This window comes from Strongylocentrotus purpuratus, unplaced genomic scaffold (assembly GCF_000002235.5).
Source record: "Strongylocentrotus purpuratus isolate Spur 01 unplaced genomic scaffold, Spur_5.0 spur5_scaffold_11, whole genome shotgun sequence".
NCBI lineage: Eukaryota > Metazoa > Echinodermata > Echinoidea > Camarodonta > Strongylocentrotidae > Strongylocentrotus > Strongylocentrotus purpuratus.
In genome coordinates, this window is record NW_022145596.1 from 6,427,031 (window position 1) to 6,449,800 (window position 22,770).

At 34.6% G+C, this 22,770-nt stretch overlaps 1 protein-coding gene across 2 annotated transcripts in view; it reads left to right on the top strand.

The window, feature by feature from the left end:
- The window catches only part of LOC105442292 (sodium- and chloride-dependent glycine transporter 1-like), a 50,595-nt gene extending 30,714 nt beyond the window's left edge, over positions 1–19,881 (top strand). The window contains exons 6-14 of one of the 2 annotated variants that reach the window (XM_030980479.1): positions 5,134–5,268; positions 6,810–6,913; positions 7,571–7,695; positions 9,491–9,603; positions 10,235–10,375; positions 13,578–13,677; positions 14,146–14,246; positions 17,330–17,503; positions 19,029–19,881. In XM_030980479.1, coding sequence (XP_030836339.1) covers positions 5,134–5,268; positions 6,810–6,913; positions 7,571–7,695; positions 9,491–9,603; positions 10,235–10,375; positions 13,578–13,677; positions 14,146–14,246; positions 17,330–17,503; positions 19,029–19,154 — 1,119 coding nt within the window. In that variant the 3' untranslated portion in view covers positions 19,155–19,881. Of the gene's footprint in view, positions 1–5,133; positions 5,269–6,809; positions 6,914–7,570; positions 7,696–9,490; positions 9,604–10,234; positions 10,376–13,577; positions 13,678–14,145; positions 14,247–17,017; positions 17,177–17,329; positions 17,504–19,028 lie in introns of those variants that run through there. The other variant, XM_030980480.1, reaches the window with a different exon arrangement.
- The last annotated feature ends 2,889 nt before the right edge of the window (positions 19,882–22,770 follow it).

Consider the following 22,770-nt stretch of genomic DNA (forward strand, 5'->3'; position numbering starts at 1 on the left):
TTTTCAAGTGGAAATGGTTGAGGTGTAATTGTGCATGAATATATCTCAATTGTTTAGACCATGAAATTCCTTTGGAGGTTTTCTTTATGAGTGCTCAACACTCATTTACGTAGTTGGTTTGCTCGTAATCGTCTCACTAAACATAAGATCGCTCGTTTAAACTGCATGTAAACTTTCAGTTTTCAAAGCCATCATTTAGTTTAAAGTGATCCTTTAACATTGTTAAATCTGAGGTGCACAGCCCTACATGTTATCAGTGCCTGTGATATGGTGTTATATTGAAGCCCTAAAAAATTGCGCTTCAAAGTGCCTCAAAAAAAGTAAAAACCTTTGAGTGACCGGTTTTTACCATACTCGTTTTCCCCAATAGACTGTAGTATAATAAAAACCGTTTGGCAAACGCAAAATTTGATTTTAATCATAAATATCTTGATAATCAGACACGCGATTGGCTTGTAAAAGTCATGGGGTTCCTGACTGACCTAAAGGTGTATAATTATCATTGCAGCGTGAGCTAAATCAAGGATTTTTTAAAGGATCTAAGACAAAGTTTCCAGATCCCTCTTAAAACCACAAGGCACTAGCCTAATTCAGATTTTACAGAATCTTGTGTGAACCCAACCATTATTGCAAGGAAGTGGAAAGGGCAGTGTCTGGGCAACTCATGTTTTACTTTAGTTCACTAAGAGCGCGTTTATCTAGGCTTGCCACTAGATATGTACATATCGTACCCCACTATCGAACCCCACTATCGTACCCCACTATACGATCGTGATTTGCGGGATGTCGCGTTTATCGACCCTTCACGATTCAAAATAAAGGCCTTGTGTCTGCCCAGCTGTTTTGACCTGGGAAGCAGACAGTTTCTCGGAGGTCAACTTCACACGTATGCTTGTACACAACACCTGGGTGATCATATTTGTATGTGAGGTTCAAAACAGCTTTGCGTTTATCGATCTCTCAGAAACGTGATTCTGGCTGTATGTCACATTCAAAACGCACCTTTTTGCGTCTTTAGATATGCCGATATCTAAAGACGTTTGAAAAAGGCTTTGCGTTTATCTACTTCTAAATTTGCCTGAAAGACGTTTGAGAAACCTGATTCTAGCCAAAAATTTGCTAGATAAACGCAACCAAGAAGACATCCAAGTAGATGGTATGCAATCTAGACTCTACATGCTTTGATAAATCCCTTTGCATGGTTGATGACACAGGGGAGGCATGCATGCATGTATGAACAATACAGCTTGGGACTTAAAGCCCAAGTCCACTCCAAAAATAACTTACTTTCAATAGAAGCAGAAAAATCAGACTAACCAATCAAAAAAATCTGAGCAAAATTGGATAACTATTAAGAAAGTTATGATTATTTAATGACATTAAAAAATTTGAAAATCACTAAACAAATTGGCAACTCACTCATGAGTCTGTGACGTCATGTCCTCACTATCCACTAATTATTTTCTTTATATTGCTGATATAAATTTCCTATTTTCTCCTTAAGAATCTTATTTCTTCACACCAACATCCAAGTTAGATTAATAGTAATATGTTTTTGTGTGGATGCACTAATATAGAGGTTTTTTTTCCAGTTAAATCATGAAAAATGTGAAATTTGATACTATTTATATAAAAATCAGTAATTATGAATATAATATACAATATTCAGAAAATAGTATAAATTCTTCAAAGTTCATAAAAGATTTTGTGAAATGTCATGCAAAAATTCATAACTTTGTTATTAGTTACCCGATTTTGCTCAAACTTTTGTTGATTGGTTTGGCTGATTATTCTGCTTTTATTGAAAGTAAATTATTTTTTGAGTGGACTTGGGCTTTAAGTCCCAAGCTGTATTGTTCATACATGCATGCATGCCTCCCCTGTGTCATCAACCATGCAAAGGGATTTATCAAAGCATGTAGAGCCACTGACATTAGGCCTGGCTTCATCAGGCTAAATTTGCAAAATAACTCGCTATTTTAACTAGCCCGATCTCAAATTATCCAGCTAATTTGCGTCTTCATCAGCTCGCAGTTGCAAGTAGCAGGCTATTTAGTCGAGAAAATATCCCAATAAATCTTGGTCTTGTTTCCAAAATAAACCGCTATTTACGGCTAATTTGCGCCCATCTTCATCTAGTTTGTGATGAGCGTATCGGTGTGGTGAAGATGCTATTTCATCAAACGTTATTAGATAAAGTGTTTTTATTACAGTAGAAGATTATTTGTATTATTTGTAATTCCCCCTTTCGCTCCCATACAGACGCTCTATTTTTTTATAATAAAATACTGAAGGTAAAAGACTTATATTTCTTCCAACTTGGTCAATTTATGTATAATTATAATAATAATATGTTGCCATCTGTTTTTCAAGAAATGTTTTTTTGAAAATAGCTCGGTTCATAATTACCCAAAAAGACATTCAGATGATTTCCATTTACCTCTCTTGCGGACCCTCTCAGCTCAAAAAACATTTATAAATGAAGGTCCAAAGTTTTGGAATTCATTAAGTGGTGAAATAAAAAATGCTCCATCGATTAATACTTTTAAGAAAAAATTGAAGTTGTTTTTATTAAAATCATATACACCTCATTGAATTTTATGCCGTTGTTGCTTTTTGCTTAATACACGATCATTCTCCGCTCATTGACTGAAGATGTAATTTGATATATTATATTGTTCCTTCTCATGCTTATTTCCTTTCTAACGCGCATTTCTCTTTCCTTTCTCTTTCCTTATCTTCTTCTCAACCCCACATGCAGCTCATCTTTTAGTATTATTTTCTGTACCCTCGATCTCTCACTTCTTTTTGTCATTGTCTACTCTTTGTATTATGTATTGTCGTGTAAAGTACTGTCTTGTCCCTTTCTCGTCTCTGTTGGCATTCCCCCTTTTCTTTCCCCTATTTTGTAGTTCCTTTTGTAATTACAGATTAGTTAATTTAATTACTCATTATTCCTAAGTTTCATTTGAGGTGTTCACACTTGTACAAGCATTGCTTTTTAGTGGACCCCTTTGTTTTCAACATGTATTTCTTAAATTTGTTTTAAATACTTATAATTGATTTGTAATGTTTTGTTGGAAACATGAATAAATTTGAAATCTTGAAAATCTTGAAATTTCGAGCTTCGGGAAAATATCCCGAGTCTCAAAGTAGCGGGTTATTTTGCAACCTTGGTCTGATGAAGACAGGACTATTGTCTTGATTTGAATGCAAGATTCATTACTTGGTCTGCTTACTGAGCCATCCATATTTTAAGGACCAAACTGCTGTGATTATGAAATCCATACCATTTTTACCTGTTTCGGGTACGATCAACATTTCACTTTAGTATTTTAAAGTGAAAATACAATTTCCGTCCATTCTTTTTCACTTGAGCTAAGCAAATTTAGTTTGAAACAGTGTGGAAAGCTCAATCAAAATGTTCAAGCACTGGGTTTGTGAAGTATACAGCCCAGATTGTCACCCAAGTATTTTGATTGACAATTGTTTGTGGGTTTTAAAAAAAATCTGAAGGATGTACCCGTTATCTCATCCTTCTGTATACAGTGGATATTTTAAGAGTGAGATACCGATAGGTCAGTTAATTGTTGTCTTTTGTAATCAGGTTCCATGAGTCCGTTCTACAAGGACAGCCTATTAAAGTCATTGCTCTCTGCTGAGTGAAGCTAGACACAGTGAATATGACATAAATGCATGTTAAAAAATATGACTGAAAGATTATAATAATAGTAATGATGATGATAACTACAACATGCCTCGTTTAGCTAGGGTGTTCTCAATAGTATTATTGATATATTTATAATAGAGCAAATCGGGCAAAGCATAAACAATTCTACCAGAGATGAATTAATCCTGAACAAAATTATACAAATGAAATAGACTACATTTTCAAAATAAAAAGAAGAAAATCAACACTTTAAACGTGATAGGAGCTTTGTTCTTCCCTTTACTTCAGGTACACATATTCACTTATATTTTATCACTATTAACTCAAAAGACTACCAGGAAAGTGTCCTAAATATAGCAATTACCGTGAAATTGATGGAATTTGTATAATGCATCATCAGATTATCAATTTGCAGGCACACTTCATTAGGAAACGAGATGAATTTATTAAACTTTAAGCTGGTACTGCAAATACCTGCAGTATATTCCACATTAAAGGCCCACTGCACTACTTTTAGCTACTTGCGCCCTCTATATAACAAACAATGACTAATCGGTGACCATTGGTCCCCCATGATCCTCTTTTTCTTATGTTAACTGAGAGCTGAGTTGATGAGATAACCACCTATCCAGTGACCTTGCAGGGCAGTCTAATCCCTCCTATAAACTACGGCAGATAAGCTTTAAATGTGAACTCTGTTAATAATTCATGTCAGCAGAATTACATGTACTTGTGAGAAGACAACTTACTGCACAATATGTGTATGTTTCTTTTAATATGATACATAGTTTGTTTGGTCGAATGAGTATTTATATAGGAAAAAAATCAAATTGGCAATAATGCAAATCTAAAATCATTATATTTACATACAAACTTGCAAATTCTTAAAGGGATCGTTTAACAATGTTAAATCTGAGATACACGGCCGTACATGTTATCAGTGTCTGTGATATGGTGTAATATCGAAGCCCTAAAAAAAAATTCGCTTTAAAATGATGGAGAAGTGCCTTAAAAAAGTAAAAAATCTTTGAGTGACCGGTTTTACCATACTCGTTTTCCCCAATAGACTGTAGTGTTATGAAAACGGTTTGGCAAACGGTTTTCAATTTTTTTTATTCCAATCATAAATATCTTGATAATCAGACAGGCGATCAGCTTGTACAAGTCGTGGGGTTCCTGACTGACCTAAAGGTCTATAATTATCATTGCAGCGTGAGCTAAATCCAGAATGTTGTTTCCGAATCTGAGACAAAGTTACCGGATCCCTTTAAAGCTTCATTATAGAACTTACATTTTAAGGGCTTACAGGATAACAATGAACGAGAAAGGTGTTGCTAATACGATGTTCAAAGGAAATCTGATGTATTCAGAGCATTTAGTTTTTCTTTAAAAAGTGGTTGAAACACAATGGGAGCAAAGAGGATAATATATTTTCTCTTTTTCCTAATTTGATGTTGATTTAGGTGGTGTACTTCACTGCAACCTTTCCCTACATTGTGTTGACGATCCTGCTCATCCGTGGCCTTACCTTAGAAGGATCCCTAGACGGTATCCTCTACTACATCAGGCCTAACTTCAGCAGACTCAAGGACCCCAGGGTAAGCTTCTCACTCCTTCTCTCTTGCCAAAAATATGGCAGGAATTTCATTTTTAGCCAATGAGATTGTGAGATCAAGTAGTTCCTCTGGTCATATGAGGTGATGCTCTTCTTTAAAGGTATTACAAAGTTTTGGGAAATTTTGAAAACTGGGCGGATAGTGATTCTTTACAATTTTAATATATTTGGATGCCCCTGTGGATGTATTAAAAACACCATAAATTTTAGCCCCAAAACACTTCTGCTTTCGAGAAAAATTGAATATAAAGATTTACTGGTGCTCCCGGTAAATTTTGATAAATTTCAAATAGCTCCTACGGCCGTTTAATGGTAGCTGCGACAATGAAAATCTCAGAGTATGTAGTTGTGTTATATAATTTCCGAACGAGAATAGCTAATCAGTCAATTTTAGTCAATAAACATTGTTTTATAGCTTAATTCATATCTTGACCTTGAGAGATAGCTATTCTACATAAAGTGTTTATTATTTACAATTTCATAACTTTAGAGTCGATTTCGACCGCGACAACGATCACTAAATATTGTAGGATCGTATATGCTTCCAATATGTTCATTTGAACCAAATTTATGACCCCATACCAAAACTTTGTATTACCTTTAATGCTGTTATCTCAGCTTTTATCGTTTGCAGTATGGCTCCACACTAAATATGTCTAAGGGGACGATTTTACAAAACACACTTGAGCCCTTCTGAAGAGAATATTTACTCAGGATTAATGAGAGTCGTGTCAAGTCTCTTATCATGTGTGTATTATGATATTTTGCATGCAAAAAGGACATTACCAGTATAAATTTAGGCATTTGCAAGTGCATTTCCTGATATATTATTAATTTTTAATTCTATTTATATATTTTACTTAAGTGCATCCATGCCAAACATCACTTCCTTGTTGTTTTTCATTATCTTAGTTGCATACTGTAGACATGAGAGACACGTTATGATAATGTGCCTGGCATTGGATAGTAGCAAAGCATGCCATTGCAAATACCCTTATTTTATATAACAAAGATTGAAAGCATTATTCATGTAATCAAAGTTTCTGATATCCAATTATCTTTCAGCTTTGGCTTTGGTAATCATAATAGCTTTAAGGAACTTTCTAATTTTGTTTATTCATATATCGTATTTTTTTCAACTGCAGAGCATGCAATATCTGTATAATACCCAGTAGTTTCTGATGTAGAAAGAAATTAAATACTAAATACTTCATCATTATCAAAGGAATTCTAAAGGGAAGCAAATATATAAGATTTCAAGCATAGTCATCAGGGTCTCATTTTACAAAACCATCACCAGTAAAAGTTTTTACCAACCATCCATTGAAACGTGGTAATACACATGTTTCAATAGATTGTCAGCAAATTAACTTGTATTAATGATGGTTTCATGAAATGCTGCCTGGGTAATCCATTGAAATCCAAAGAAATTGGCATAATAAATTTGATGTTTAAGAACATTTACTTCAACAGTTCTAAATCTTGATTTGTTTGTTGATGTGTTTTATTGGTTTATATATGAAGGTATGGAAAGATGCTGCTGCTCAGATCTTCTACTCTCTTGGACCGTCCTGGGGTGGTCTACTGACCATGGCTAGCTACAACAAGTTCAACAATAACTTCTACAGGTATATATCTATATCTTATACTCTTCCATCGGAGTAACTGATGTATCTATATTCCTTCCTTTAACATTCCCAGACTATATATACAAAACTGAAAAAAATGTACCTGCATAAAAATCTGGACCCACGTAGCACTTTGTATCAGAGAACAGTTTGTGTTACTACCCTCAAAACATGTCTTTTCTTTTCCAATTTGTTATCATTTTGGTTCCATTTCTTTTAGCACCTATAGATATTGTGAAATTGTTACTATTACTAATGGAAATCGACAATAATATCTTAGTCAATTTAATTTTTGCCCTTAATGGTGTGCGCTTTCATAATGTCTTCTTGTTATTAAAGTGAAGAATGCATTGCAAATACAAACCCATTTTACTAGTAATAAAGTACATTCTAAAGATATGATTTATAAAAATATTACATATTGGTGATGTATAACAATGAATTGAAAATTGAAATGATAATCAGTACCAATAATACATTTTGCTTTTAAAGCACATGAAATAGGAATGATGATTATGATTTTGTATATGGATGATTTTAATGATGTTTTATAAAGATGTATGATAATGATGATGTTTGATAATGATGTTTGATAATGATGTTTAGCGATGATGATGTATAATAATGATTTATAACGAATGTTATTTTTTGATACAGGGACGGGATCATCATCGCCCTTCTGAACTGTAGCACCAGCATCTTCGCAGGTTTTGTCATCTTCTCTGTTGTTGGCTTCATGTCGTTTGACTCGGGTCTCCCCATCGATAAGGTCGCTACTTCAGGTGTGTATGAATTCAATCTCCACTGAGTCCTTTAAAAATCATTTTAATGTCTATTCTTATTCATTCATCTTATTTTGTTGGCAAGACAGTTTGGACTAATTTCTTATCGATATGGATGTTCAAGAAAATTTTTACTATTCTTCATAGAAATATTCCTCATAGATAGCTTTATGAAACCAATGAGCATTTGCAAACTTCCAAGTTGGATGAATGGGGTTTAATGTCATAAATTTCATATTGATTTTATATTGATTTTATATTGATATCATATCGATTTCATGTTGATTTCATATTGAACTCACATTGATATCATATTGATTTCATATTGAATTCATTCAAATGTTAATAGTTATAAATGTATCAAAGAACCAAACTATTTACATTAAGTTTTAAAATACCAAAAACGGTCATTCATATTAGATTACAACATAAAGTCACTCGCAACATTTGGTTATCAAATAACCCCTATACCACAAGGTTTCGCCATGAAAGATACTTAATTACAAATAATTGCAAATGTTGGGATTCTACCATGCCTGGGACAATAGGCAGACTTGAGTCACTGTAACACTGTGGTCTCTGCCCCTCTGCTACCAGTAGAACTTATTATACAAATCATCTGTATAGAGCCAGAAGGGCATTACGTCATATACTTTACTACAATGCTATCACCCTTTTGGCTCTGATAAGATTACCCCCCCCCCCCCCCCCCCCCCCCCCCCTTGAGATAGGTTAGATAGCTTTGAAAGACTCTCATCACACTATTCAAGACCTTTGTACTATTGCCATACCCATAAGCCTTGACCTTTTATGTGGTTTTCAAATGACGTGAAGACATTTGATATATCCATCATATTACTCATATTAAGAACTTATCTTTGATCTGGAAAAGGAAACGAATTGACCAAGTCTAAAGTACACTTTAATGGAGAGGTAAATCACCACTGTTTAATGGGGAAATCCAACCTTAACAGACAACTACTCTAAAAGAAAGAAGAAAAAAAATCAGATAAGCAGATTGGTGAAAGTGAATTAATTCAGACAAAAAATAAGAGAGTTATGAATTTGTTTATTGTAATCAATATACACATGAGCACTCCCAATTGGCTGAATGTGTAATGACACTGTGACAAAGTAGACTACTTACCAATTTGTTTCAACACATAAAATATTAACATTTTCAAAATTAGAAATTCAGTCGGTCTTTTCTGTATAGAGGATCTATAGTTATCTATACTATATTTTGATCGGTGCCCCAAGTGAAAAGGCACTTATGAAGAAAAAAAGGGATATTAATGATATTTTTGCACACAACAAATAGAAGAGTTGTCCCATGACTACAATCCATTGACTAATAATAATAATAATTAAACATTTTTATATAGCGCAGCCATAACACATATTTCAAACTTTCCTCATTCTGTTTCTCTGATCTTCCATACCAATGTATTTATTACAAATGTTGGGTTGCTCTAGGAAACCCATGTGAAGCAATGTTCCTTCGATTGCTGTGCCAAACGATAGCTGATATGCTAATCATCGTTTTTTTCCTTTCCTGTGCCAAATTTTACAGTACCGGAAGCTTATTTGATGATGAAGGTCATTATGTAATTACAGTAGTCTTGTTATCTCTTTCTTTCAGGCCCTGATTTGTATTTGTTGTAATATTATGTAAGGGTAGTTTAATTGTGCAAATCCTTGCTTCTTCTTTATGTGCAAGATTTCTCAGCAGCTTTAATATTTCAATGAAAGGCACTATGGAATAATAGAAGTCTTTGTAATCTCTTTCTTTCAGGCCCTGGTTTGGTCTTTGTTGTATACCCTGAAGCCTTAGCACGTATGCCCTTCGCTCCTCTATGGTCAGTCCTCTTCTTCTTCATGTTCATCACCATTGGTCTAGACAGTCAGGTATGTCAAAACAATTTTTTACTGTCAAAGAATAGGGAATCCTACATTTCTATCAGCTTACATGCATGAGTGCAGTCCGTTTATTGGTTTTTAATGCTCCATTTATGAAAGGGATGCATTAAAAAAAATGTTTTTGTGTTGGAAATTGTTTTCTTATTTTATTGGGAAGGCTGGATCCTACCTTACTACTAAGATTTAGGAGGGTTTGTAAAATTAAAGAAAAAATGTCACAAGGAACTGAATTATCACATTTTTCAGTGCCAATATACATACATGTACAAGAGGGGGAAGAGGAGTGGGAAAATAGATAGACAGAAAGAGAGAGAGAGACAAACGGAGAAAGAGACAAACAGAGAAACCAAGAGAAAATGGGAAAGAGACAAACAGAGAGAGAGATAGACAGACAGACAGACATACAGACATACAGACAGAGAAAGAGACAAACAGAGAGATGGGGTTAGAGAGACAGATAGGCACAGAGATAGAGAGATAGTGAGAGAGACAAAAAAGAGAACACTATTGAAATTTAGCATGGTCTAAATCTGGCCGAGACTACCTCTTCTCTGAAAGGCAAAGCAGCTTTTATCATCATCACAATACTTTTCTTATTAAAACCTCTTTAACCTTTCAGTTTGTTGATGTGGAGACTGTTGTCTCTGGCCTTTACGACATTGTTGAAGAGAACATTCCTTACATGAGAGGCAGAAAGACCTTGTTGACGGGAATCATCTCCTTTGTCACGTTTCTCATTGGCATCCTCCTTGTAACACAGGTAAGCCTATAATATTAAACTGATAAGTAGGACATTGATCAAATGGCATTGAGTGAGTTAAAGTGACTCGGTAATATGGTTGAAGGTTGATAAAAAAACTGCGTAATTTTTGTATGAAATGTTACTTATCATATTCCTTCTACTGCACTAACCCTTTAACATGCAAAAAATCCTGAACACATTCTCAAACCACAAAGATATTTACGGTTTTCTTTGAAGGCCTCACTGTGCGACACCCTTTTACAGTAAATTCTCCCAATTATTTTCACAACCATTTTTCCATGAAAATAAAACATAAAACAGGCTTTTCAAAAATCTTTCAACACTTAAATGTCTGGAATTGTATATAGAGCCAAATCATTGCTGTGTAAAGATTTTCATTCACCTAAAATTTTATTAAATTGTTATAATATAGTAGGGAGAAATAAGGAACCGATCAGATCAGTTTTTCCCAATTTGTATCATTAATAATGGTCTGTTTTCACTCAAACTTTCAGATTATCTTTAATTGTACATCTAGCATTGAAGTCACTACCAGCACCATTTTCCCTCATCTGAACAATGTTACCAAGTCCCTTTAAGGCTTTATTTAGAATTTTGAAGTCAAAGTTAAAAATAGTTTAGTTGCTTCCAAATTTATTTCAGAGTGCTTGAGGAAAATGTTTTTGCTTTAGAAAGGTTGAATCAACGTGATTATCATTTTACAGTGGTAAAAGAGAAAATTGTTGATCATGTTTTGTCTACACTGCAAGGGATCTTTACCTCTGTATTCATTTTTCTTGGTTACATTCCTATACATATTACATGGAATGGATTATATGATATTAACCAAGCAATTTTTTAATAGTTTACTTATTGCTTGCTTTTCTCAGGAAATTTACTCTATGCATCCTTTTTTTTTTTTTATTTTGCATTAAAGCCCAAACAATTTTACAAAGTATGGATCAATACTTGTTAATGATTATAATTTAACATGTTGAAACTTTTTGGATGCTTTTTTTGTGCCCTACGATGATACTTTTCTTACCTTCATACGTACATATAACATTTCACAGGATTTGAAAAATATACTGTCAGTTACTTTACAGTTGATACCGGTATACCTGTAAATAAAGTTTTCCTAGAATTCAAATGATAATGATCTAAAGAGAAATTTACTTTGCAGATAAAAGGGCCAGACTGATATACATACAATAGACAGTGTAGAAACTGCAAGCTCAGCAGATTATTAATAGTAAAAGATACAGTTAACAGTTAAATAGAATCAGTTACATGGAATCAGATGCTTTATTGCTTCATAAAAGAGGAGAAGTCAAATAGATTCAGCAAACTCCTGTGTATGTAAAGTAGCATTAAAGATAAAGTTGAGTTCTGGTCATGTGATTGCATTGTGAAAGAAACGGTGTGGAATCGATCAGAAAAGGTTTATCATCTAGCATATAAGTATTTGTGTGTACTGCAAGGTTCTTGAATCATCAAAATGATAATGACTTCTGTACACAGAAAGATGTATATGGGACTACATGAACTTCCGTCCCGATTTGTATGTTACATGACATATTTAGAATATTGAGGCATTTGAAGAGCCATGCTTTTCAGGGTACATTTTTTATCTGATGTTCTTCCACACTTGCATAATACAATGATAGCGCTCACAAATTAGTTTTCAACTTTTCACCTCCCCCAGAACTTAACCTTCTCTTTAAGGTTGATATGCTTCTTGGGTCAATATACAAAGTAAACACATTGAGTGATCTACAATTCAGAATATGATAACCTTGGCTCATGTCCAATACATTTTATGATATACCCAATTCCCAATGGAAAACGTGTTTTAATGAAAAAGTGTCTTAACCCTTACTGTACTGGGCTATTTCGAGCACTCTCTGACTGGGGGGGGGGGGGGGGGCCTGGGAAGGCCCCCCCCCCCCCCTATGATCTCGGCCGTCGAATGTCCGATGAACGCGAAAATTTGCATGTTTGTAGATATTTATGTAAGGAACAAGATGGTATAATTGGTTTTTTCCTAATATGCAAATTTTTGTCGTTATAGCCTAATTCTAATTTTATGCTTTTTCCAGAAAACTCTACATATTTGTCCGTAGACTTGTGAAGAATCTTGAAAATGTATTAAATAAATGTTTCCTTCATCTCAAATTCATGAAGTTTCATTATTTTTATGATATTTAAAAATGCATAGGTTAATTTGCATAAATTATGAATACACATTCATGAATATCAAATCTGGAAATATATACATATAGGGAACTAGAATCATTACAAAAGTTGTCAGATTCCACTTTTGTAATGTTGAAACTCATTATACATATGAAACTTCTTTTATAACACAAAATAGTTATTTGATGTATTTAATAATGATAATTTATGCAAATTTGATGCGATTTTCGACTATTTATTTTCTTATGTATTTTATTGTTTTTTATTTCTTATTATATTTATTGTTTTATTTCTAATGTATTCTTTTATTCTGAAATACATCAAGTTACTTTGAGAAACATATAAAGCAATTTGATATCAATTCATATCTTCACATTTCTGCTTGTACATGAATATATGCAATTATAGCACTTTTTTGATGACATGCGCATACTAATTGTTATGTAACACCTTACAGGTATATCCGATTTCGACGAAAATGGTATCAAAATGTGCGTAAGACTTGAGGGGAAAAAGTCATGAAACGACAATTCAAAATTCCGAGCGGTTGCGGCGCGATCTTCGAAAATGTTGAGGGGGGGGCCTCCCAGGCTCCCCCCCACCCCCCCAGTACAGTAAGGGTTAAGAGCTTTTTTTACGGGGGGGGGGGGAAGGGTGGGGGAAGGAAGCTGCTAAAAAATACCAGTAAGAAAACTGGTACCTTTAATGATGTTACTCATTGAAAAACAATCTTGATTCTATTTCTTCTTTGACGGGGAAAGGTGATTGTAAAAAGTAGAGAAGTAGGATATCGACACAGTCCTGAAGTTGTGTTTTTCCCCTTATAAAGTAGCATTTATTGCAGTACAAAAAGTAGTCAACAACATTATAACAATAGTTTAAACATATTTGTGGCTTACACCCAGTAAATAAGATTGATTGATCGATCTGTAATTGAAAAACAAGGAAGCATTACATTTATAAAAAACATTATAACAGTTTTCAACTTTGGTTATTATTCCTAATAAATTATTTGTTTTTACAGAGTGGAATATACTGGCTGACCCTAATCGACAACTTTGCAAGTACCTTCACCACGTTGGTAGTCGCTGTGTCAGAGTGTCTCGTTATATCTTATGTATATGGTAAGATACCTCCCATTCATTGACATAATGCTTTCTGCTAAGGCTTCCTTGAGTATACAGTCAAACCTGTCTATTAAGGCCATCCAACAGACAGAAACAGGAAAACATGCGACTGTAGACAAGTTTTACCTCTTCTTAGAGGGAAACTACTGCTAAAACAGTTTTGACTGTACATGAACAAAGAATAAGATATACTTGCAAAGTAAACTTTGACTTTGAAAGAGCATTGATTTGGGGCGGATGTAGTCAAGGTAGACTCTTAGACATTTTATTCTCTTTGATACATGTGACCCTTTGCTTCAATGAGTTGTACCTATTATTCAAAGGTACAACTCATTGTATCTGTGCTTATCTGTAGACTGTGTCTAGGATATCATATAGATACCTATTATTCAAACAATTATTTCTAGCTGTGTGTATACTTATACATATGAGATGAAATAACTTGTTTCTGTTGTGGTTTTGTAGGTGCTGGACGATTTGTGGAGGACTTGAAGGTTATGCTTGGCTACAGAATCCCTGTTTACTGGCAGATTGCTTGGATGTTCATCGCTCCTTTTGTCATTGTGGTAAGACAAAATACCCTTAACCCTAATTTTGCTCATTTTTATGAGACAGTAAAAAACAAAAGAAGAAAAAAAAAGTGATATCTTTCATATTCTAATATTTAATTTGTGTACAGCTTACCTCAGAAACCTCTACTTGGCATTCTATGAATAAATTATTAAGGAGTTTGAAGAAAGTAAAGGACAACCTATGCAAGCACTTATGAGTGCATTGTGTTGTTGAGATTGTATCTAAATTTACAATGTATATCTCTTCATAGAATTTTTTAAACACATATTTTAGATCTAGTATATAGACATGGAAGCCCCAACATCCAGAGCAAAATCTGTTTTTTGTGATTGGTACACTTCAAAAAAGAACAAGAAATCTAAAAGAAGCACAGAAAAATAGTATCGTCATGTTTGTGAATGGCTTGTTGGTGAGAGGAATACGAGTCACAAAATTGCATCAGACAGAGATGTCTTGTTGCAGGGCAGTTTCTCAGTTGCACCAAAGAAGACCAGTAGCAGACCAAACAGAAAATTGCATTACCCCTGATTTAGGTTTAGAGTCGGTTTAGAATTGGTTTAGAGTAAATTGAGAGTCAGTTAGAGTCGGTTTAGAGTCAGTTATGGGTTATAGTCGGTTTAGAGTCAGTTAGAGTCGGTTTTGAGTCAGTTAGAGTCAGTTTAGCAGTGTGACTGAGGTTTTGTGTGTGATTTCAGGCTCTGGCAGTTTAATTTGTCGGACATAAAGATACAAAGCAATTGCAGATTCAGTATGGCTCGTTGTATTTTTAGACTCATCGCTTAAAACCAACTTGCATTTCTGATCAGAGAATTAGGCATATTTGGTCTTTGACTCCCAAAACAAATTATTCAAGCACATAATGGCTTTATCTAAAGATGGTACTCTTCCTCATAATGGGAGAAATATTTCATGCAAAGCTCTGAGTGAAAGAGGGGATTGATTAAACCTTTTTTTTAAATAAAGTTTCCCATGGGAACTTGGAAGCAGCCAATTAACTAGATTGTTGGTGTAATTAGCATGTACACTATGTATTTTCCATCAATACTGATGATTTTCTTTCAGTGATTATCGGACATTGCCATTATCCTTGTCCATGTCTTTTTGTCTCTTTCCTGATGTACATCCTCTGTTTAAGTTTATACAGCTGTCAAAACTATCGATTGACTTTCCTGTCTTCTCACAAAGCTTAAAGTGGAAGTTTATCCTGATATCAAGTTGATATCAAGTTGCTCTCAATAAAAACAGAATAATGAGAGAAGTAGATCAGGGAAAGAGGAAAATCAAATTAAGAGATAAGAAAGTTAGGATTTTTAAAGTAGTAATGGATGTGATCAGTGTAAAAATTACTGTTCACAGGAGCTCTTTTAGGATTAGGGCGTTTTTCTGTGATTTTCTCACAGTGATATTTAAGTATTATTTTTATCAGTTTAGAGTTCTTTTTCTATTTACCTGAGCTAAATTGCTCACCTCTTGTGATTTTCTGTTTTACTGGATGACACACATCTTGTGAGCAGCTTTCTGTATGTTATGTTTTGTTTTGGGAATTATTAAAATATTTATCTTTAACATCAGGGTTGTGTAAAAATATGACCTGGGACATATAATCTGTCAGGAGTCAATAGGGCATTAATTCATTATTAATCACAGAGGTAATGCCCTTCTTTCTTTTAATATTTCTTCTGAGAACATTTTTATGAAGTTTATAGACATTTTCTAATAAAAACAAATGAAGAGCTGATTCAAACGAATAATCACAGACTTGCCAATGTTTTGATTATCATCACTGTATAACTGATCACAGCTTTAAAACAGCGATACTTAAAAATTTTGTTATTCATTGACAGATTCTTTTCATACATTTCCTTAACTGTTTCTCTCATTGCTTTTATCAAAACAACCTTGATGTCAAAGTGGACTTCCTTTCGATTCTTTCATTATGTCAAACACTCAACGAACCTTGGGATACTTGACATTGTTAACAAAAATCCTTGAAATAGCGAGGTCAAAGCCCCGATTAGTCCAGAAGTGAACGTTGTACATGACTCGCATTAAAGTAAATGATATTAAATCTCTTGTTAAAAAATTATCTAATTTCAGCTGAATTCATCGGGGGATTTGGCAGCCAATCTAGCACATGTTTTTTTTTAGATTGAACTTTCATACACTTGATAAAAAAATGGGAAGCAGATTTCGTCCCATTAGCCATTTCAATTGCCATTTTTAAAGAATATATGTAATGACATAGAATAATTATCTCATGTAGTATGTATGTTCAGTTATTGTAAGAAACCATGGGGGTCCTTCAGACCTGCCAACCAGTACGATTTTTCCTCAATAAAATATGATTTTTAACAACAACAACAAAGTATCCTACAAGCATCTCACATCGGCAATTGGGGGATGTTCATTGGTTCATCGAAACACACCAGTCGTGATGAAATTAGGCATATTGATATTCAACCAATGATCCATAAAGAAATGTCTTCCTGTATTTAGGAACTGTATGAGGCATTGATCTGCGTAACAGTCCCTGTTTATTTTTAAGAATACAACTTTTGTCAGTAAAATACAACTTTGTGGATTAAAGAATACAGTTTTTTAACTCCAGAGGTTGGCAGGTCTGGTCCTTTCTCTTTGTAGAAATATTGTTCAAATTAAAGAGTCTTTCTTGATGTTTGGATCATCTTCCTTCATTCCCCAGTCAATGTTGAGCTCCATCATGTGATATTCGCTATCCATTGACATCATTCTTGTTTCTCTGCAGTTCATTTTCATCTTCTTCTGCGTGGTTTACCAACCCCTGATCTATGATGCAAGCTACACCTACCGCTATCCATTCACATTGATATCATTCTTGTTTCTCTGCAGTTCATTTTCATCTTCTTCTGCGTGGTTTACCAACCCCTGATCTATGATGCAAGCTACACCTACCGCTATCCATTCACATTGATATCATTCTTGTTTCTCTGCAGTTTATTTTCATCTTCTTCTGCGTGGTATACCAACCCCTGATCTATGATGCAAGCTACACCTATCGCTATCCATTCACATTGATATCATTCTTGTTTCTCTGTAGTTCATTTTCATCTTCTTCTGCGTGGTATACCAACCCCTGATCTACGATGCAAGCTACACCTACCCTCAGTGGGGTGAGACTCTAGGATGGTTGATGGCTCTCTCTGCGATGATCTTCATTCCAGGATATTTCCTCTTCTTCTTTCTCTTCAAGACGGAGGGATCGATACGAGAGGTAAATTGTTTGTTTTTGACCAGGGGGGTGTTTTACAAAGATTCTAAGTCAAACTTAACTCTAAGTTGTCTTAAATATTATGGAGAGCCATTTGTACCTTTATAAAGAAAAGCAAAAAATTAAGCATTTAGACTTTCCATAAATTCCACATCAAGAACAAGAAATCTCCCATGATAATAGAAAATAAGAATGATTTAAATCAACATGTTGTGCCTTTTAAAATAACTTTTACAAAATATTTTCAAGGATGCTAACAACTTTCTATAATCATTAAGTCCAACTTAGAGTCAAGTTCAACTTAGGATCTTCGTGAAACGCCCCCCTGACTGCTAAGAAAGTATATGTATGCTTGTAAGTAAGCAACCAGGGGACCGACGGCTTTAAGTCCTCTGTGAGGATCTTGGTAATGAGGATTAATGCCTTACTAAGGGAGACTTCCGCATTGACTTGGTTTCAAACTCAGGACCTCCTGGTTACGAGACCACTGCTCTACTACTGAGCCATCGCACCTTAAATCACAGACATTCATAAATTTATGCGATTTTAAAGAGAAAGTCAAGTTCTAGTAAAGGGGGGAAATAATTTATGAACTTTTTCATTCCCTTTTTAGTTTATATGGTGTAGAAGAATATCAAAGGATGAAATACCCCTTGATAAGGAATTAAGGATTGCTTATCAGATACCCTCATATTAAAAATATGGCAAGAAAGCTGAAATGTTTGGACTAAATTTTCATGGCACATGTATTTCTGTAGTCCCATATACACATTTCTGTGTGCAGGAAATGTGACTGTCAGCTAGATGAAGTCTATCTCTTATCATTCTGATAATTAAAAAGCAGGCAGTACACACCAGTTGTACATAATCAACTTTTCTCATTGGCTGCAGGCAATGTACTTGCATGAGTAGAACTCAACTAAAATTTTGTCTGGGTAATTACTAGAAAGCTAGTCAATGAATGTAGGTATTAAAGCTGTAGGGTACTCCTAAAGTACTCGCCTGGAACAAATATGCATTTCTAGGATCCAGATTCATTAATTTGTTTATTTTATCTGACTACAATGAACACAAGTCCTGAGAAATTCAGTTAGGTAAGCTCTAGATAACTTAAGTAATCAAAGTATTTAGTTTAAACAAGATTTAGATAGCGTAATGGTCTATGAAAGATTTATCTGTTGGTTTATTGTTCTAGAGTGTTTAGAAGAAACTAAAGCTCCGAGGCACTTCAAAATTCCTCTCATCAACGTAAAAATGGAATGTTCCACGATTGCTTGATTTGTTTATTTTACCAGAAATACATGCATGCTCTTATTCACCAGGGCACTTCCAAAACTATGTTTGAACCAATGTTTAGCATTTGCTGTGACAAGAAGAATTTGTAACCTTTCAATACCAGGCTACAAATATCTGAAAATGTCTGTTTTACATCGATATATGGATTATGAACACAAATACAAAGACTGTCACTGTAATATTGAATATACTTATGCTGTGTTTTTGTGTGTTTTTCTTTATCATCGCACAGAGATTCCATACATGCCTCTCACCGTCAGAGAAATGGGGACCGTTGAGGAACGAGGACAGGCTGCTGGCAGGGTACCCTCTCCTAGAGGGCCATGATGCAGAAGATATCAACCAGACCACTGTTTGAGTAGTACCTAGCTAGCACACTCTCCCTCCCTCCGTCCCTCCCTCCCTGGTCTATGCCCCAACGACTTAACAGCACCAAAGCTTAGAAGCACTATGCACTGCCCTTTTCTCTTAACTCATGTCCGTAGGTTTCTTTATCTCCGAGTATAAAAAGCAGCGTAGGTTGTGGTATTAATCCCTGGACAAAATGGTTGGGTTTCTCCAACTGTACTCGGTTCCTTTGATCTAGCATATGCTCCGGCGACATCAGGGGGGTGTTTCACAAAACTTGTCATCAGTGACAAATGACAGTTTTTGTTATAAGCTACTGAAATCCTTGCTTCTGATATGGTATCAGCAGATTTGTCACTGATTTTTGTCATTTGTCATTTTTGTCATTGAAACGGGTCCCTGTTCTAGGCTAGCGTTAGGATTGCACTTTATGTTTTTGGTAAGATTAAAGTTGAGAGTGAGGTGTAGTGTAGGGTCCAACGTAGCTTGATGTACTAAAATGGCCGCAGAGCCATTGTCGCCGGAGCATGTGCCGTGCAATGTATGCTTTAATATTCTCAAGGCTTTGAAGACATTCTTGAAATACCTTTTCTCATTTGAGGTGTGAGCCTGAGTTTCAGCAATTTCGCACAAAGTAGAGGATTATTAATTATCCTATTAAACAAGGAGGCTGATTTTGCTGTTCATTTGTTTTGATATTCTAATTCTTTATATTCGTACTTAACCAGCCACTTATCGACAATCCTTGATTATCTAATGCATGTTGAAAGGGCAATCTCAGGATTCATGTAAGTTCAATACCTTTTCTCATGAAGGTTCTCCTTTGTGCCAACAGCCCCGTGTATTGCTTTTTATGTAATACATGTATCATGTTTCCATTTTCTCCCCTTTAAAAATGCTTGTTACTTTGTCAATGTGAATATTCCAATGATGCGCGTCATACAATCAAGAGAAGCTCATTCTTTAGTTAATCAAGACTGGATTAAATGTTACAGTATTATCTCTTCTCTGCTCCACTCAGAACATCTCCAAACCGATGGATTTCAGGTGATTCTAGTGTAGTCCTAGACATTGTCTTTGCGGCTTATTCTTTGTGCTATTATATTTATTTTGGGACCTCTACTGTATTTTCTATTGTAAACCTCTACTTTTGATATAGTTTTTTAAAGCTTTTGTAAACCTTATTTGTGATAATACTGTGACAAGAACACCATTCCAATATTGTTTAAGCCATTATTTGGATTTAAAAGAATTTAAAGAGAAGGTTGAGTTCTGGGAAGAGGTGAAAAATAATTTGTGAGCATTACTCATTCTTATTATGCAAGTGTGGAAGAACATCAGTTAAGACATGTTCCCTGAGAAGCATGGCTCTTCAAATGCCTTCATATTCTAAATATGCATGTAACATTGTAAAAATCGGGGGGCCGGCTTTTTATGCCACGTGTTCGTGTAGTCCCATATACATCTTTCTGTGCAAGTGTTTGTAACTTTACCAAGACTTGGCCAAATTTCTTATCATTTTGATGATTCCAGAACCTTGCAATACACACAAATTCTTATATGCTAGATGATCAACCTTTTCTGGTCGGTTCCACACCGTTTCTTTCACAATGCAATCGCATGACCAGAACTCAACTTCATCTTTAAAGGACAATACACAAGTTTACACTGATCAGAAAATACACAAGTGCTCTCTGTCGTATTAGGTGCTTATTTATGCCATTTGGTCATTCTTGATAGATATGTGAATCAGTATTTATTATTCGGTGGTAAATGGTTGATTATGCATTTCTTCGGATGCAGTGAAAGATTGTATCAACTGTTCGTACTTTAAAAAAGATATTATTTTGCTCTGAATACTTGGTGTTGCATATTTTGACGGTCATTATCTCGCTTCCTTCCTTTTGATAACAGTATAATTTAGGTGTACTTGCCTCCTTGATAGTATCTTAAGATAAATCTGATTTTAATGATACATTGTAGAGTGAAGACCCTGACATAAGTAACTGGGGTTGAAAGAAATATTTGTTGATAGGTCTAAGTTTGAAATTAAATGTCCTGAAAGGAATCTTCATAATGTATATTTTATATTATTAATTTCCTCCAGCATATTCCATTATCAAGCTTATAAAGCTTCTTTTATTGTGTTCCACTGTGACATTTCATGAAGAGAACCAAATATAAGTTTTTACAGAGTATTATTTATGCACTATTTTTAGTTAAAATACAATTTTTTGCTAAGGTTTATTCTGTAGTGCCCATTTGTAATATAGAAACAAAGCGCTTAATATTGATAGAAACGATTGAGAAAACTCATGGCACAAAGTAATTATGACATATGACATCTCATTATAAATATATGTTTTAAAGAGTATATTTTTTCTCTGAAAACCCTAAGATAACTTGCTGCATATTATAGGATAAATTTATTTGAATTATAAAGGTATATTGCTTTTGTTCATTTTATGTGCAAGAAGTATAAAATATTCTTAAGGAGTGTGGTTAGAGAAAATGTAAGATTGTAGATGATTTACATGGAAGTTTTCAAGCTCAGTTCATCAAGCAGCTTTACAAATTTTGTTCATCAGTCCAAGGGACTCGGGGCTAGTTACGAATTCAAAAAATGGATTAATTTGTCAGTTAACTTACCATTACTAGTATAAAGCTTGGCTAGGTAAAATGGCTTATATCTCATCTGAGTTCTGTAATTAACTAAGCAAGCCAAATGTAGGTTAGAATACTGACATGTGTTAGCTAAAGTGACTTCAATTGTAGGGCTATTGTCATATTCTCAGACAGCCTCTTCGAAATAGTTGTCTGGTAGCTAGCTAGCTAGCTTACTTGAACTTGGCCAAAAGATGTAGTTGAATACCAATGCTAGCTACCTATGTTAACCTCTCAATGGGTTGCCAATTTGAGGACTTTAAAGCTTATTTTCCTTCTCGAAATGTCTGCCTTCAAGCGCAATGTGGTCATGCAACAAAAATGAAAAAAATATGTGCAGGAACTTATAGCCCATTTTTTTTCATGCATCTGGTATATTTTTTAGGGCTCTGAATAAAAAAAATTACTGACCAAAACCACATAGTGTGGAAAACTTGTTCCTAACAGGGTAAATTGTTGAATTGCAATCTGGCGGAGATCTTAACCTTGATACTGATGGGTAGCTCATCAGAGCAGCAACTGTTGCAAAAGTGTGCCTTGCGAATAAGAAATTTGTGAGTTAATAGGAGTAAAATATTATTTACAACTCTGGCAACAAGTGTTGATCTGTTTAAATATATTTGTAAAAGGCTGTTACCATTGAATTAAATTGACATTTATTTCCATTCTCATGACAATTTAACCAAAAAAAGATCCTTCAATTTTTAGTGGGAGGCATCTTGACTTTTAGTACTTCCTTGCATGTGCATTAGCGAAACAACCAAAAGATCAAATCCAGTGTGTCGTTTTTGTGTTGTGCATTTTGTGAACCATGTTCACAAATTTGTGTCTATGTGATTCTTTCATAATTATGTGAAAGAAAAACAGCAAGTTGAATGGTGGATAGAATACTGGCTTCAATGAAGCTTGATATCCCGATCAGTTGCATTTTAATTTGCTTCCAAATCATCCATTCTGATTCA